The 16,220-nt window shown below is 35.0% G+C and overlaps 1 protein-coding gene across 1 annotated transcript in view; it reads right to left on the bottom strand.

The window, feature by feature from the left end:
• LOC132556535 (DNA replication complex GINS protein SLD5-like) overlaps positions 1-15,834 on the bottom strand; it is a 37,612-nt gene extending 21,778 nt beyond the window's left edge. The window contains exons 1-6 of the mRNA XM_060220948.1: positions 15,748-15,834; positions 10,589-10,735; positions 9,681-9,734; positions 7,105-7,202; positions 6,765-6,853; positions 2,371-2,461 (exon numbers count right to left, since the gene is read on the bottom strand). Coding sequence (XP_060076931.1) covers positions 2,371-2,461; positions 6,765-6,853; positions 7,105-7,202; positions 9,681-9,734; positions 10,589-10,735; positions 15,748-15,834 — 566 coding nt within the window. The remainder of the gene's footprint in view (positions 1-2,370; positions 2,462-6,764; positions 6,854-7,104; positions 7,203-9,680; positions 9,735-10,588; positions 10,736-15,747) is intronic.
• Positions 15,835-16,220: the final 386 nt, after the last annotated feature.

The raw sequence follows: 16,220 nt of genomic DNA, 5'->3' as shown, positions 1-16,220 counted from the left end.
AGTTATGTAATGAGTGGTATTACTCTGATAACAGAGTAGTTATGTGATGGGTGTTATTACACTGATAACAGAGTAGTTATGTAATGGGTGTTATAACACTGATAACAGAGTAGTTATGTGATGGGTGTTATTACACTGATAACAGGTGTTATTACACAGATAACAGGGTAGTTATGTAATGAGTGTTATTACTCTGATAAAAGAACAGTTATGTGATGGGTGTTATTACACTGATAACAGAGTAGTTATGTAATGGGTGTTATTACACTGATAACAGGGTAGTTATGTAATGGGTGTTATTACACTGATAACAGAGTAGTTATGTGATGGGTGTTATTACACTGGTAACATGGTAGAATGTGATGGGTGTTATTACACTGATAACAGGGTAGTTATTTGATGGGTGTTATTACACTGATAACAGGATAGTTATGTGATGGGTGTTGTTACACTGGTAACAGGGTAGTATGTGATGGGTGTTATTACACTGATAACAGGGTAGTTATGTGATGGGTGTTATTACACTGATAACATGGTAGTATGTGATAGGTGTTATTACACTGATAACACGGTAGTATGTGATGGGTGTTATTACACTGATAACAGAGTAGAATGTGATGTGTGTTATTACACTGATAACAGGGTAGTTATGTGATGGGTGTTATAACAATGATAACAGGTGTTAAAACACTGATAACAGAGTAGTTATGTGATGGGTGTTATTACACAGATAACAGGGTAGTTATGTAATGGGTGTTATTACACTGATAACAGAGTAGTTATGTGATGGGTGTTATTACACTGGTAACAGGGTAGAATGTGATGGGTGTTATTACACAGATAACAGGGTAGTTATGTAATGGGTGTTATTACACTGATAACAGAGTAGTTATGTGATGGGTGTTATTACACTGGTAACAGGGTAGAATGTGATGGGTGTTATTACACTGATAACAGGGTAGTTATTTGATGGGTGTTATAACACTGATAACAGAGTAGTTATGTAATGGGTGTTATAACACTGATAACAGGGTAGTTATTTGATGGGTGTTATTACACTGATAACAGAGTAGTTATGTAATGGGTGTTATAACAATGATTACAGGTGTTAAAACACTGATAACAGAGTAGTTATGTGATGGGTGTTATTACACTGGTAACAGGGTAGTATGTGATGGGTGTTATTACACTGATAACACGGTAGTATGTGATGGGTATTATTACACTGATAACATGGTAGTTATGTGATGGGTGTTATTACACTGATAACAGGGTAGTTATATGATGGGTGTTATAACACTGATAACAGGTGTTATAACACTGATAACAGAGTAGTTATGTGATGGGTGTTATTACACTGATAACAAGATAGTTATGTGATGGGTGTTATTACACTGATAACAAGATAGTTATGCAATGGGTGTTATAACACTGATAACAGAGTAGTTATGTGATGGGTGTTATTACACAGATAACAGGGTAGTTATGCAATGGGTGTTATTACACTGATAACAGAGTAGTTATGTGATGGGTGTTATTACACTGATAACAAGATAGTTATGTGATGGGTGTTATTACACTGATAACAAGATAGTTATGTGATGGGTGTTATTACACTGATAACAAGAGAGTTATGCAATGGGTGTTATAACACTGATAACAGAGTAGTTATGTGATGGGTGTTATTACACAGATAACAGGGTAGTTATGCATGGGTGTTATTACACTGATAACAGAGTAGTTATTTGATGGGTGTAATTACACTGATAACAGGGTAGTATGTGATGGGTGTTATTACACTGATAACAGAGTAGTTATGTAATGGGTGTTATAACAATGATTACAGGTGTTAAAACACTGATAACAGAGTAGTTATGTAATGGGTGTTATTACACAGATAACAGGGTAGTTATGTGATGAGTGTTATTACAATGATAATAGAGTAGTTATATGATAGGTGTTATTACAATGATAATAGAGTAGTTATATGATGGGTGTTATTACAATGATAACAGGGTAGTTATGTAATGAGTGTTATTACAATGATAATAGAGTAGTTATATGATGGGTGTTATTACAATGATAACAGGGTAGTTATGTAATGAGTGTTATTACAATGATAATAGAGTAGTTATATGATGGGTGTTATTACAATGATAACAGGGTAGTTATGTGATGAGTGTTATTACAATGATAATAGAGTAGTTATATGATGGGTGTTATTACAATGATAACAGGGTAGTTATGTAATGAGTGTTATTACACTGATAACAGAGTAGTTATATGATAGGTGTTATTACAATGATAACAGGGTAGAATGTGATGCAATGCAATGATAACATTGTGTAATGAGTGTTTGTTGAACCTTACCCAGCCTCTAGGGTTTCTTCCTCCACCAGTACACCTTCTGTGTCTTCGTTTACTTGTAGAAACACATATTTGTCCATGTTAGGTCGCATAGCTGTGTAAAGGAAAAGTTATTCTATAAATTACAATACTGAGTTATAGATTACCATGATGTTACTGGCTACTGTCATTTTACCAGTAAAATGACCACTGGCTACAGGTTGGTCAATGGGCAGTAGTTGAACAGGTAATATAATAAGGAGAGTGGCTTATCTTCAATTGCAGATTTGATTTTCATTCTGTGGGCTATATAAAACTTAATGCATAATCTTGAGATAAATGGGTAAGTTTCAAGTAATTATTAGACTTTCTGCTTTTCACAGAAACTGCTTAGAATTTGATTAAAGGATTATAGTGCAAGAAAAAGTACATCTGAAGGAAACAGGTGGAAACCAGTGCATAATAAGTAATTAGACATTTTTGTTGGGAAATTAAGGGCAATTTAAATGAACAATAAGTAACTGTTAGGCAGGTGCTTGTTGAGGTTTGGGCTGAAGTTTTCTTTCCTGTGCGTGGTTGATCTGGTGCCTCTAGAACTACACTGTAGTCTGTAGTTTAAGTATTAAGTCATTTTATTGTGGTATTTGCTTATGTAATGAAAAATAGTAACAATTTACATGAAATTGAAACAAAATCTTCTAGAATTTTTCTTGATGATAGTAAATGCTATTTGCAGACACTCTAGTGGTGACAAGAACTATCATATACAGAAAGCAAGAAAAGATAAATTAGACAAGACTTTGTCAATATTTAAGATTTATCCCAGCAAAAGTAATTAAACAGGAAATTTCTTTGAGACAGAAATATTAAAAAACAAATTTTGCAAAGGGAATATATACAAGAAATTTAATACTTTTATTTAATTACACTACATTTTATTTAAACACTATTTTCATAACAATATTTTGTTATTAATGGAATTATTGGCCTTATATGTTTGTCTTTATAGATCATTCATATAAATATTCAAATGATGGCTACACTTTCAACAGAAATGGTGAGATTTTTTGACACAAAATGTCATTATACAGCATATTTCTGATGATCTGTAAAAATCAAAACCTACTTTTCTGTTGTTATAGTTCAATCTGCTTTCAGGAAATTTTTTTCTTTTTAAAATTGGTATAAACAGGAGCTGATTATGTCATAATGTTTCATTAAAATTTCTTCTCTACAAAAAGCAAAAAAAAAAAATCCCACTTTGCAAAAAAAGAACTTGGTCAGTTTACCAACTGGGACAGGGGTTGAAAAAGAAGTCATTTTGCCCTTTGATGGATTAAGACCAGTGTACAAAAGATGATATACTATAGGTATAATTTTCATAATTCATTGCAGTGCTTTGACCTCCAGAATTAAGAGTAAGATTGGGCATGACTGTGGTTTCATTAACATCTCAATGCATAATACAACCTTGAATTTGAGGGTTCATTTTTTTTATGTATCTCAAAACTTACATTATGTTTCATTAGATAATGTTATGACATTTAGAAGATATAGTTCATAAAAATCTTAAAAAAAAAATCAACTTAGGCATCTGATGAAAAATTGACCTTTACAATCATGAAGTTTCAACAAATCATATGTACTTCCAAACAGCACGACTTTAATTTAAAATCAATGAAAACATTTCCTGCCTGAATGAAAAACATCAGACTTTAGGTTAGATACTCAAAAATCTTACTCGTTGGGATGAGACAAGTCACACAAAGTACTATAAAGAGCAAAGAAAAGAATCTAAAGATCTTGTTATTTATTTTTGACATCCAAATAGAAGCATGATAACTTCTACTTCACACGAACAGTGGAAAACATTGTTAAAAATCAGAATGAAAGGTAATTACATATATAAGCCTTTGCCATATACAGCATTGTCACATGTGGAGCTACAACCAAGACAGCGACACATTATAACATTCGTGACTTGACTTGAATAATGCCACAAAATCAATCTTGTAAATCAGTCTGACTCATGTGAACAATCCCCCAGGGAAACATGTGTTGTCAATATAGATGTTTTATCGGATAAACTGGCTCTATTAAAACTTACTACCAAAAAATGCCTGCCTCCTTTTGTTTTATTATTGATAGTATTACACTATCACTGCATGTATTCAAGTGCTGTCAGGAAATCAGTCTTTAGGAGGAGGAACAGTGAATTACAGGGACAGGTACTGCTGTTTTCTCATTGGTTCCCAAAGTCATGATCTTATTGAAAGTTTGACACAAATATGATGTATTTTAAAGAAGAAACATGAGTAAGAACAGTACAATAACCAAATAATTGAAGTTAATCTTTTCAGATCTTTTTCATCACAGACTGAATAAGCCTCTTCCATTTTTTCAGGAATTATAGTGAATTAAAAAGAGATATTGTGAAATTTCTCAGAACTTTAGAATTCATTATTTTACATAGGTTCAACAAGCTAACAGTGAAATGTAGTGTGATATGAATGGTTAAACAGGGATGACCAAGGTAGAGGTGGTGCCCTAGCCGTGCTACTTCACTGGTCATCAGTGACTGATCAGTCTAGCTCACCTGTCTAGCTCACCTGACTAGCGTCCAGACTAACTCTATCAGGTTTAACAAGGGGTGAATTGACAATAAACTACCTATGAACATTAATTGTGTGAAGACAGTAACCCAGTGTGAAGGTCACTGAGTCTAACATTTACAGATCACTAGGAAAAAGAATGCTTGTTCTATTTTAAGTTTATATGAGGTCATGTTTCAACAGGTCAAAGGTCATGTCTCACAAGGTCAAAGGTAAACATGTCTGGATATCTAGGTAATAGGATGTGAGTTAACAGATTCATTGATAAATGTTAGCCTAACAGGAGGAGATACATGTAGATATCAACAGCCTTTATAAATGTTGACTCAGGGCTTTCAACTTAATCTACACCAGTCTGTGTGTAAATATTGACTGTGTACTAAACATCAATATCTGACAGGACATGTAATGTAAACATGATAAACCCATGTGTCCATCTGTCTAAATTTTAGCTATAATTATGTATTTTTGGTGAGAATCTTGAATTTTAATAAAGTATGCAATATTTCATTAAAAAAAAAAAACAGGAACACGAAAGAAGCTCAAAAATGCTTTTTATAATATGCTATTTGAGTTCTAACTCATTAAAAACCAGTAAACAACATATCACATAGGATGATGGAGTTGGCCATGAGAGAGAAAATTACATATGTTAGTAAATCAACATGGGTCCAATTCCTCATATTTACTTGTGTTGGACCTCTTGAAAGCATCTTAAAGTCATTATATTTATTCAATTGTTCCTCGGTAAATTTAGTAAATCAACATTTCTAGATGAATTTTTTTTTTTTGAGAAATAGGAGAGAATACCTAGACAAGCTTATTTTATGGAACAAGGTATGTATGCCTAAACGCATTTGTAATTACAATTCATTCATTTACCTTACAACAATTGTTAAACAAGTTATTTCCAATTTACATAAATCACTCTTGTTGTCCTCAATGGAAGTGCGGGAGGAATCTGACAATGGGAGAAAACCAAAGTTCAAGCTCAATTACACCTGTTCTGGGAATCAAAACCTGACAACTCACATTTGTGAACCGAATATATGTCAATTAGAAAAAAAATGTCTTTTCTGTTCTGTGGTTATCTTTCTACACATATTTAAACTTGATATTCATAAATACATGTACCTGCAGTTCTGACAAATAATAGATTACAAACTCTAGTTGATTTATGCATTCATTTTAATAAAATAGAAGATATGATAGTGTGGTGGTGCAGCAAATATCACGATCCCCCCAAAATTATCTGTTCCACATAAAAATAACTTGGAGGCCAAAGTTGCTCAAATCTTGGTTAGAATTATCTGATGGTTATTAAAAAATTCAGATCAGAATTGATCAAAATTAAGGATATTTTTCATCATTTCACAGTATAAGATTTGTTGAGACAGGTAGGATTGATATTTTTTTAATGTCATTTTTTCTTTGAAAGGTCTTATCTTTTTCAGTGGCAGCAATTAAAATTTCCCACTGGTTGACTCTAATCAAGCTTTCAAAAACTGTGACAAATTTAGGATTATAAGCTGATAAAGTTTTCTTTACAGTTGTTTAAAAATAGGTAAAGTATGACTGTACATTATCTAATGTGATCACAGGATTGTTTGTACCATATTCTCAAATGTCACGAAGGATACAAGAGTTATTTCCCTTGTTAAGTATGGCAGACAATCACATTTTGTTATTGACATTCATAAACATGAGATAATAAATTTCCAATATTTTATTGCCATTGGTTTTGCTTGCATTTCTTTACAGAGTTTGGACACCAAGTAAGAGTAAAATGAACAGAACATTATTTACCTGTCTGTTTGGTATCCAGTGTTTGAAGATTAGGAGGCATATGTCTGAGAGCCAAAGACCGGAAATGATTGTCCATTGTTTCAGCATAACTAAAATACATTAGTTAAACACATGTAAACATGCTGTAGTATTGGCTATGTTTCTTTCATTTCAATACAAATTCCCTTCATTAATTCTAGAGTATAGTGTACAAGGTAGTCTAAACGTACAGGTATATGTATAATATATAATATATACAATTTATAGAACACAAAAATTGTCATATATTTAACTTCAATTGTACAAGTAAAGTTACTTAGTACTATAATATCAGGTAGTTATTACAAAAAACATATCTTACTCTTTCGCAAATTCAAATTCTTCAGGTGACATTCTACATGCATCCTCTTCCTTTCTCTGTCTTTCTTGTTCTAAAATGTGAACAGTGTAACGTTCAACCTGAAACAAAAAATATGGCATTGCTGCCTTCAGTTAAGAATACCTTAAATTCATGAAAAATTATTCAGCTTTTACAGAGAAAACAAACTTATTTCCCTTCTTTGTTTGACCAAATCTTTTAGGTTTTTAATGAAAAAAAAATTATTGTATATAAACAGACATCTGGTCACTATCATACAAAGTAGTAATTAATGTAACTATCAAAAATTAAAGTGATCTACAGATATACCAAGTTTATACATCTTGAAATCAGCATTTCTGGGATAAAAACAAATTATAAAAACTTTCATTTTTTGATACAGGAAAAAATTCCATACCATTCACATAAAAAACAAAACTTGTATAGCATCACTCTAGGAAGCTGAAATATTTTAACACTTTGTTAAAATGATTCAAACCTATAGAAATTTTCTCAGTTGGAATCAGGAATAGCTATAATAACTATATACTTCCCTTGCCAAGTGTGCCTGTATTCTTCACAATGTAACACATTAATTTTGATGCCTCAAGATTTGAGCCCAACACCTCTGGATTACTAGTCCTATTCTTAACTGATTAATTTAATGTGAAGTTCTTTCTAGCTGAGCAGTATATGGCAACTGATATTTACCAAGATTACATACTCAACCTGGAAAGAACTCTACCTAGGTTCTCCATGTGTTACAGTAATGCTTATGGGGCATGGCTAAGTATTATTCCCTAACTCTCTACCTGGGTTTCCATGGGTTATAGTAATGCTTATGGGGCATGGCAAGTGTATAATTCCCCGACTCTCTACCTGGGTTCTCCATGTGTTATAGTAATGCTTATGGGGCATGGCCAAGTATCGTTCCCCAACTCTCTACCTGGGTTCTCCATGTGTTATAGTAATGCTATGGGGCATGGCTAAGTATTATTCCCTAACTCTCTACCTGGGTTTCCATGTGTTACAGTAATGCTTATAGGGCATGGCTAAGTGTTATCCCCTAACTCTCTACCTGGCTTCTCCATGTGTTATAGTAATGCTTATGGGGCATGGCCAAGTATCGTTCCCCAACTCTCTACCTGGGTTCTCCATGGGTTATAGCAATGCTTATGGGGCATGGCTAAGTATCATTCCCCTACTTTCTACCTGGGTTCTCCATGTGTTACAGTAATGCTTATAGGGCATGGCTAAGTGTTATCCCCTAACTCTCTACCTGGCTTCTCCATGTGTTATAGTAATGCTTATGGGGCATGGCCAAGTATCGTTCCCCAACTCTCTACCTGGGTTCTCCATGGGTTATAGCAATGCTTATGGGGCATGGCTAAGTATCATTCCCCGACTTTCTACCTGGGTTCTCCATGTGTTATAGTAATGCTTATGGGGCATGGCTAAGTGTTATCCCCCAACTCTCTACCTGGCTTCTCCATGTGTTATAGTAATGCTTATGGGGCATGGCTAAGTATCGTTCCCCAACTCTCTACCTGGGTTCTCCATGGGTTATAGTAATGCTTATGGGGCATGGCTAAGTATCATTCCCCGACTCTCTACCTGGGTTCTCCATGGGTTATAGTAATGCTTATGGGGCATGGCTAAGTATCGTTCCTCAACTCTCTACCTGGGTTCTCCATGGGTTATAGTAATGCTTATGGGGCATGGGTAAGTATCATTCCCCAACTCTCTACCTGGGTTCTCCATGGGTTATAGTAATGCTTATGGGGCATGGCTAAGTATCATTCCCTGACTCTCTACCTGGGTTCTCCATGTGTTACAGTAATGCTTATGGGGCATGGCTAAGTGTTATCCCCCAACTCTCTACCTGGCTTCTCCATGTGTTAAAGTAATGCTTATGGGGCATGGCTGAGTGTTATCCCCCAACTCTCTACCTGGGTTCTCCATGGGTTATAGTAATGCTTATGGGGCATGGGTAAGTATCGTTCCCCAACTCTCTACCTGGGTTCTCCATGGGTTATAGTAATGCTTATGGGGCATGGCTAAGTATCATTCCCCGACTCTCTACCTGGTTTCTCCATGTGTTACAGTAATGCTTATGGGGCATGGCTAAGTGTTATCCCCCAACTCTCTACCTGGCTTCTCCATGTGTTAAAGTAATGCTTATGGGGCATGGCGAAGTGTTATCCCCCAACTCTCTACCTGGCTTCTCCATGTGTTAAAGTAATGCTTATGGGGCATGGCTAAGTATCATTCACTGACTCTCTACATTGGTGCTGATGTTACAAGATCACTCTCTCTAACCAAGCTATATACTGTGGCTAGTTTTTACCTGGGTTATGACAATAGATATCACTAACATTTTGCCGCAGAAGAGGCCAAATCAACTTTAAGTTGAAAACTTTGCCACAGACAAGACCAGATTAAATAGAATTTTGAAAATTTGTCATAGACAACACCCGATTAAATAAAATATATTCAAGACTTGTCACAAACAAGGCTAAATGACCTCAAATCCATCCAGACTTGGTCACAGAGAAGACAAAGACAATGCACATACTGACCTTCTGTAGACGGCATCTGAGGTAGCTGCTGATGATGTAACGAATTCTGTCAATCTGAAACAGAGTCAGAATGTATCATAGCACTAGTACTGTTAAAGTATATGTAAAAAATTTTTTCAACATTTTTACAATTGAATGGGAAAAAATAAATAGAATCTTACATCCCCTTTAAGATGAGATAGGCAGATCTGAGGGGAAAGATGACCTAGGCTTGCCAAGTGTTTGGAACTTGAACATCTTTTCCCTTTGGTTGAGATTATCAAATCAATTATAACATTACAAAGGCAATCATGATAAAGTATCTCTAAAGATGAATTTTTTCCATTTTGAGACAGAAAATCTCAACTCTTGAGATAAGAATGTAAAGCCATCAGCAGAACCTTCTACTGGACATGTACGTTAAAGAACTCTATCTTTTGACTTGCAACTTTTCCTTATGCATCATGCAAATATTTTAAAAAGGTCAAGTAAGCTTTAATTTTTTTTTCAGAATATTTTCTTCAGGCATATTAATGTCATAAAAGTTCTCATAACACAACCAGTAGAAGATTAGAGTGTGACATTTCAATGACTACATGAACACTTTCATCAGACAAATGACCAGTGTGGAGCATAGTAGCACTGACGTGCATAGAGTAGGAGATGGAGAGGAATCAACCCAACTTTTTAGCTGTACTATAACCCCATGAACACTAAGGTAAAAACAATTGAGACAAGATGGTGACAATGTAATGTAGTAAAATTGGCTATGCTTTGTTTAACACTTGGTCAAAGATGTGAGAGTCTGTGGCTCCCCATCATCCAAGTTTAGTACAGGTCCACGGTGGCATATCTAGATGGCTTCCTTAACCAGCTGTCAGAAAATCTCCCATTGTGATAATGTTTTGTTCCTGTAAAAGCATTCTTACCTCCATTCTGTGGATGCTGACTCGAATATCGGACCGTTTGGCACGTTTTATATTTTCCTCCATTTCTACTAACTGTTCAAGCATACATTCCACCAGGTCCATTTTAGCATCCAATAAGTCTGGTGAAAACTTCTCATTTCGCCATGCCTACGCAAAGTATGCACAATTTTTAAATACAAGCAGTGATGGGACGACGATCAGATACAAATGACTATCTAACTGTTTAACCTCATCAGATGTAATGACCGATTGTAATTTTTCATACTTGATCATTGGTAAGTTCTTGCATTTTAACAGAATAAAATACATATTATGCATAGTAAACATGCCAAATACCAAAAATATTCATTCTTATGTAATTCTAGGTAAGTTAGGTATTTTAAGTTAAAGTTACAAAAAAAAAAAAAAAAATGAATATTGAACACTCATTTTATATGGATTAACTACATCAAAAGTCCTATCTGATTTTATCCCAAAATTGATTATAGATTGCAACTCATATCCCATCACTAACTATTTCAAAATTTCCAAAATGACATGTCACACCAGAGCCATACATATGTTTGTCAAATGCAGAGTATGATGAAGAAATGTTATGTAGATAATATATTTCATTCTTTTGTTTTCACAGTATTGAGTATTTAAAGCAGTATACATGTGCATACCACAGCGGCTGGGCATATAATAAACAGATGATGTATTTCAATAGTGTGTAATGTTTTGTAAAAACAAAAATATACACATCTACACCATAACACCTTTTCCAAGGTACAGTGTTTATTCTGTGATTATTAGCAATGTCAAACCACTCACTACCAGTGACTTTTATATCTAATATGAATGCCATCAGATTCCCATGTGAACACATTATTTATTTCTTTTTCCCAGTCGACTAATTTTGTAACACATATAACCAAAGTTTCGTCCATCGGTATATTCCATTGTGACTTATGGGACATTTGATAGATTTCTCTTATATTGAATGTGAAAAATAAAAGATATAATTCAAAATAGGATGCTTTTTACTATTACAAGTCACAGAGTAAATGTATCTTTAACAAAAAACCAGAAAAAATTGAAAGTCAGTTGATTGTGTTTTCAACAACAGGCTATAGAATGGTAGTGTGACTTATGGGACATTTTTAGATACCATTTTCTAAGTTGTCTGGGAAGATTGCCATCGCTATCTCAATTTCAGAGATATGTTTATTGTTTGTAGCCTATTTGTTAGTTCTTGGATGTACCTGCGACCTGACAAAAAATGTGAGATTGGTCTTGCTCTTAGTTTTCACTGGTAGTTTGATACATCATGTGACTTATGGGACAAAAAAACGTGACTTATGGGACGCTATCAACTCAAAATCATTACAAACTATTTTGATGTAAATATGTCTTTATTATTCCACAGAAACCTCATGCAAATGAACAAAGCAAAACATATGTTGGGAATTCACATATTAAAGAACAGATTTTTCAAAAAAATTTGAAGTCAATGCGTCATAATCAGATGCAATAACAGCAAAACAAGAAAAACAAACTATTTGGTACAGAAACATTGTCAATTGAAACACTTTCCTGCCAAAGGATGAAACACAACATAATTGAAACTAATTCAACAATGTTATGGTCTCCAAGTCCTTCTAAACTGACCTTGACATGTATCGTGACTTATGGGACACAAGCACTAAACTCTGTACATGCCTTTTGCATTAACAAGCACAGGCTCGGTTTTCATAAGACACTTTATTTGGTTCTTGTGATACCAAATGGTGTCCCTTTCTGGTTCAAATACATATGATTTCCCAGAGCTACCTAACTTCAGACACCTAATTTGGTACTGGCCACCTTTTATGTTGATTATCAGTCCATGGTAATACACAGATTCATACTCAACGTCTACCCACTGACCACAAGTATACTCAGATTGCAAGGCAGAGTTATTTGAGGTTGAATTGATCTTGGTAACTGACTCATTTTCCTCCCTGTTAAGAAGGAAAATGTATCCATTTCTGAATCAATCACTGAAGAATGTATGGAATATTTGATGACATATTCCTCCAACAACCTGAAAACAATGAGCAGAACGTGTGCCAGGTAGTGTTTTAATATCTTGCCCAGTGGGCCTCCAGCTATCATCAAGTTTTTGTTTGTTCATCTCAATCTTTGTTTTGTCAACATAGAGGACATTAATATTGGGGCAGACTTCTTTTGCTAGTTCTGCAAATTCCGATGAGGAGGATATATCTAAATGTTGGGCTTTCACTTTTTCGGAAACCCGTCTTTTCACTGTTCCGCCAATGCCGTCAATGCAGCCTTTGCCATGGGATGTTGCAGAGAAATTCCACTTAGCTGGCAGATTCTGGAGAGCCAGAGAACATAATGTGAATTTTTGTTTGAAATGTTGAGCAGTGCCATCGGACTGGTATTCAATGCAAGAAATGATCACATCATCATTCTCTTGTCTGAAGTGTTCCATAAGCATGTCATTGAACACGACAACTGCATATTTGTCATGATGCTTGTAGTTGGATATAATAACATATGGCTCAGATTTCAGCTCCACACCATCCCCTGTTTGTTTGGCATAGTAGATCATTGCAGTGTATAGGGTTGATGATTGCGTATCCCAATACACTGACTGGATTTCATCCTGTACTTTGTGTGTAAAATTTTCACTGAAGTCAGTCTGAATCAGTAGTGTACCAATAGGCAAGTTTTGCTTTAGATTATCAAAATAACTGGACTGGACTCTCTTGATGAAAACATGTTGCAGGAAAAAAGCAAGCTTGGATTTCAAAATTGCAAGTATGTTCTCCACAATGTCGCAGAGTGAATGGCGCATAAGCTGATCATCTTCTGACCTCATCCATTGCTTGTACGCGACTTCTTTCTTGGTTTCATTACCAGCAAGTGAGGAAATCAAATCATCATACATTTTCAAATTTCCACATTCACTACAATCTGTTTGAAACATGCACTTTTCTAGTTCATCATTGCAGACAACTTTTTTGATAAATTCAGCTGTTGAATTTGGCAGTCCTGGGACAGATTCCAGAATTAGTCGGATATTTTCATGATATATGCAAAGACAGATATTGGCTGGGGTACCAGAAGACACACATGTTTTGGTCGAAGATCAGCAAATTTAGATTTTCCAATTTTTACATCTGAGAAAGCCAGCTTGAACTGTTGATAGGCCTCACCCACAGTCATTGTGAGAAATTGTTTCTGGACCTTTTTCTTGTTGCCCTTCTCTCTCAGAATCACAAAATCCTTTTTCCCTGGGGCTTGGCTCGATATGTCATCACGTTCATAAAAATTTAACACAGTTTCTAAGACAGCACTGTCTATTCCCGAAGCTGCTCTTCTTTTAGCTGGTGTTAGAAAAGTTTCTGGGGAAAACTTGACTGCCAGCTTCTGTACAACTATTTTCTGTTTCCTTGGGTTTCTAGGAAGTCTTGACTCTGCCCTGTTAACAGCTCGGCTTATGGTGGCATGACTGACTGGCACAGAAGACTCAGCACCAGAGGTGTTTTTAAACTTTGTCCTACAAAATACAAAGGTTTCCATAGCGAATAATTGTTTCAGAACTTTTCTATGTCCTGGAATTAAGAAAACATACATGTCAATCAATAATCATCACTATTAATATCAAGTTTAATTTATTCGTGACTTATGGGACATTCAAGATGAAAATCATTATCAAACTACAGAAGAAGACAGATTACATTAAAATATTTGGGATTGTTCCCAGTTTTAACTGTAAACATGGTAAAACAATTTTTCAACACTTTTATTATGATGGTGTTCAATAGACTTACCTATAATTTGCTTTACATTTCCGTTTATATTCCTTTAGAGCTTTTTTTTGCCCTAGAGACATGGTGTCTTTTCTTTTCTTCTCCCACTGCCTATGATATGCAGTCTGCTTTTGCCTGTATTCCTCATATTTGGAGTTTGCTTTCAGCCATAAACGCCTTGCTCTCTGCCTTTCTGCATTGCTTTTAGGTGGCATTTTGATTTCACACTTGGTGACTGATGGGATGTGACTTACGGGACAATTTTCAAGGCAAGTCCATTGACAGAAATAAGAGACAATGACACACAAGTCCCTAATCCCTGATTAAGCACAATGTAGTACTAGATAAATATAAGTGACTCTGTCTTTGGAAACAGCTGACTTGCATATGAAGTAAACAACTCTATGAAAATTGTGACTTATGGGACAATTTTGACATCACCAAGTTCAAGGTTAAATTTGCAGATGTTTCAGTCTTGACACCATATTGTTACAATGTTTCATTAAAACTTCATTGATGAATGATCTTTTAAATGTTGACACTTCAGTTCAATGATATTATTTTGTGGGAATAAAAAAAGATAAACATTCTGCTTATTTTGGGGGCATTCAAGAGAAATTTTTGTCACAAGGGGAAAAATGTGATAATTCATGAACAGAGACTGATATCGAAGAAATTTAACTTGATTTAGAAAGTAGAGACAATACTGGTTCCATAAATTTATATAATTTTATTATGAAATAAAGTTTAGAAATTGCTGAAAATGAACATTTCCCATGGAATTGACCCACGTGTTATGATTGAAAGTTACATTTCAATGATAAATAATGCTGTTTTGTCAATAAAATGAATATTATTAGTTTTGAGTTGGGTGGATTTAATTCACACTGTGGTCTGGAAGGTACCACTGTATTCTGGATTGTATTATTTCGTTTAATGAAACAATACAAGGGAGACAACTTAGCGGGAAAGACAGGAGTTGATAATCCTTGCAATCGAACATATTTTCTTTTGGTTATTTGTCTACGTATTTGTCATGTATGCCTAGTTGTTATTTACCTTGGGTAAACCAGATATGTTTTTATAAGATTTTGCTCCATTATATTTATAATGTAGGATTACAGAGCAAATATGTCATTGTATAAACATCACAACCCATCTTTGTTACACTGAACATATCCTTGTGATCATTTCACTCTATGACATTGACATATACAGCCTTGGTGTAGCAGGGGCTAAATACAGCTTTGTTTTGTCAATTCGAAATCATTTGAAGAAGTACACTACACGAGTTGAGGTAACTTTCTCCTGTGGCATGGCACTCAGCGCTACTACACATTTGAGTATTAAGTTACTGACCTCTTCTAGTTTCTGTAAAACTTCAGCTGCAGTCATTGCTTCTCCTTCTTCGTCACTGCCATCGCCGAATTCATCAAGCTCCGACATTTTGCTTTAGGTACAATGCTTCAACACAATAAAGATCAGAGCGATGTTTACAAATGTCAAAGTGAAACTAAGCTTCCCGCCATGTGCGTGTAACTTCCGGCACTTTCCGCTCTCATACGCCTGATAGAGTTATTTCCCTTTAACCACAGATTGATATACAAAGTTAGTTGTAGCCAATAAAAAAGTATGACAGTAGGTGTACATGTTTCCAGAGTGTAAGTCATTCCCCAAATGTGTCGTCTTGACGGTCTCATTCATATCAGACATTCAAAGTTTATGGCTGTCGGCCACATGAACTTGGCGGCACTGATTCCCGACCGACGATCATGATACATGAACGAAAATTCAAACGAATTTCAAATCTGCTTTTTTAAAGGGTGAAAACT

The sequence above is a fragment of the Ylistrum balloti genome, unplaced genomic scaffold (assembly GCF_031769215.1).
Source record: "Ylistrum balloti isolate Yb309-2 unplaced genomic scaffold, AGI_CSIRO_Ybal_v1 Utg370574, whole genome shotgun sequence".
Classification (NCBI taxonomy): Eukaryota; Metazoa; Mollusca; class Bivalvia; order Pectinida; family Pectinidae; genus Ylistrum; species Ylistrum balloti.
Note: the sequence above shows the minus strand (reverse complement) of the source record. Positions and strands in the feature narration are given on the sequence as shown.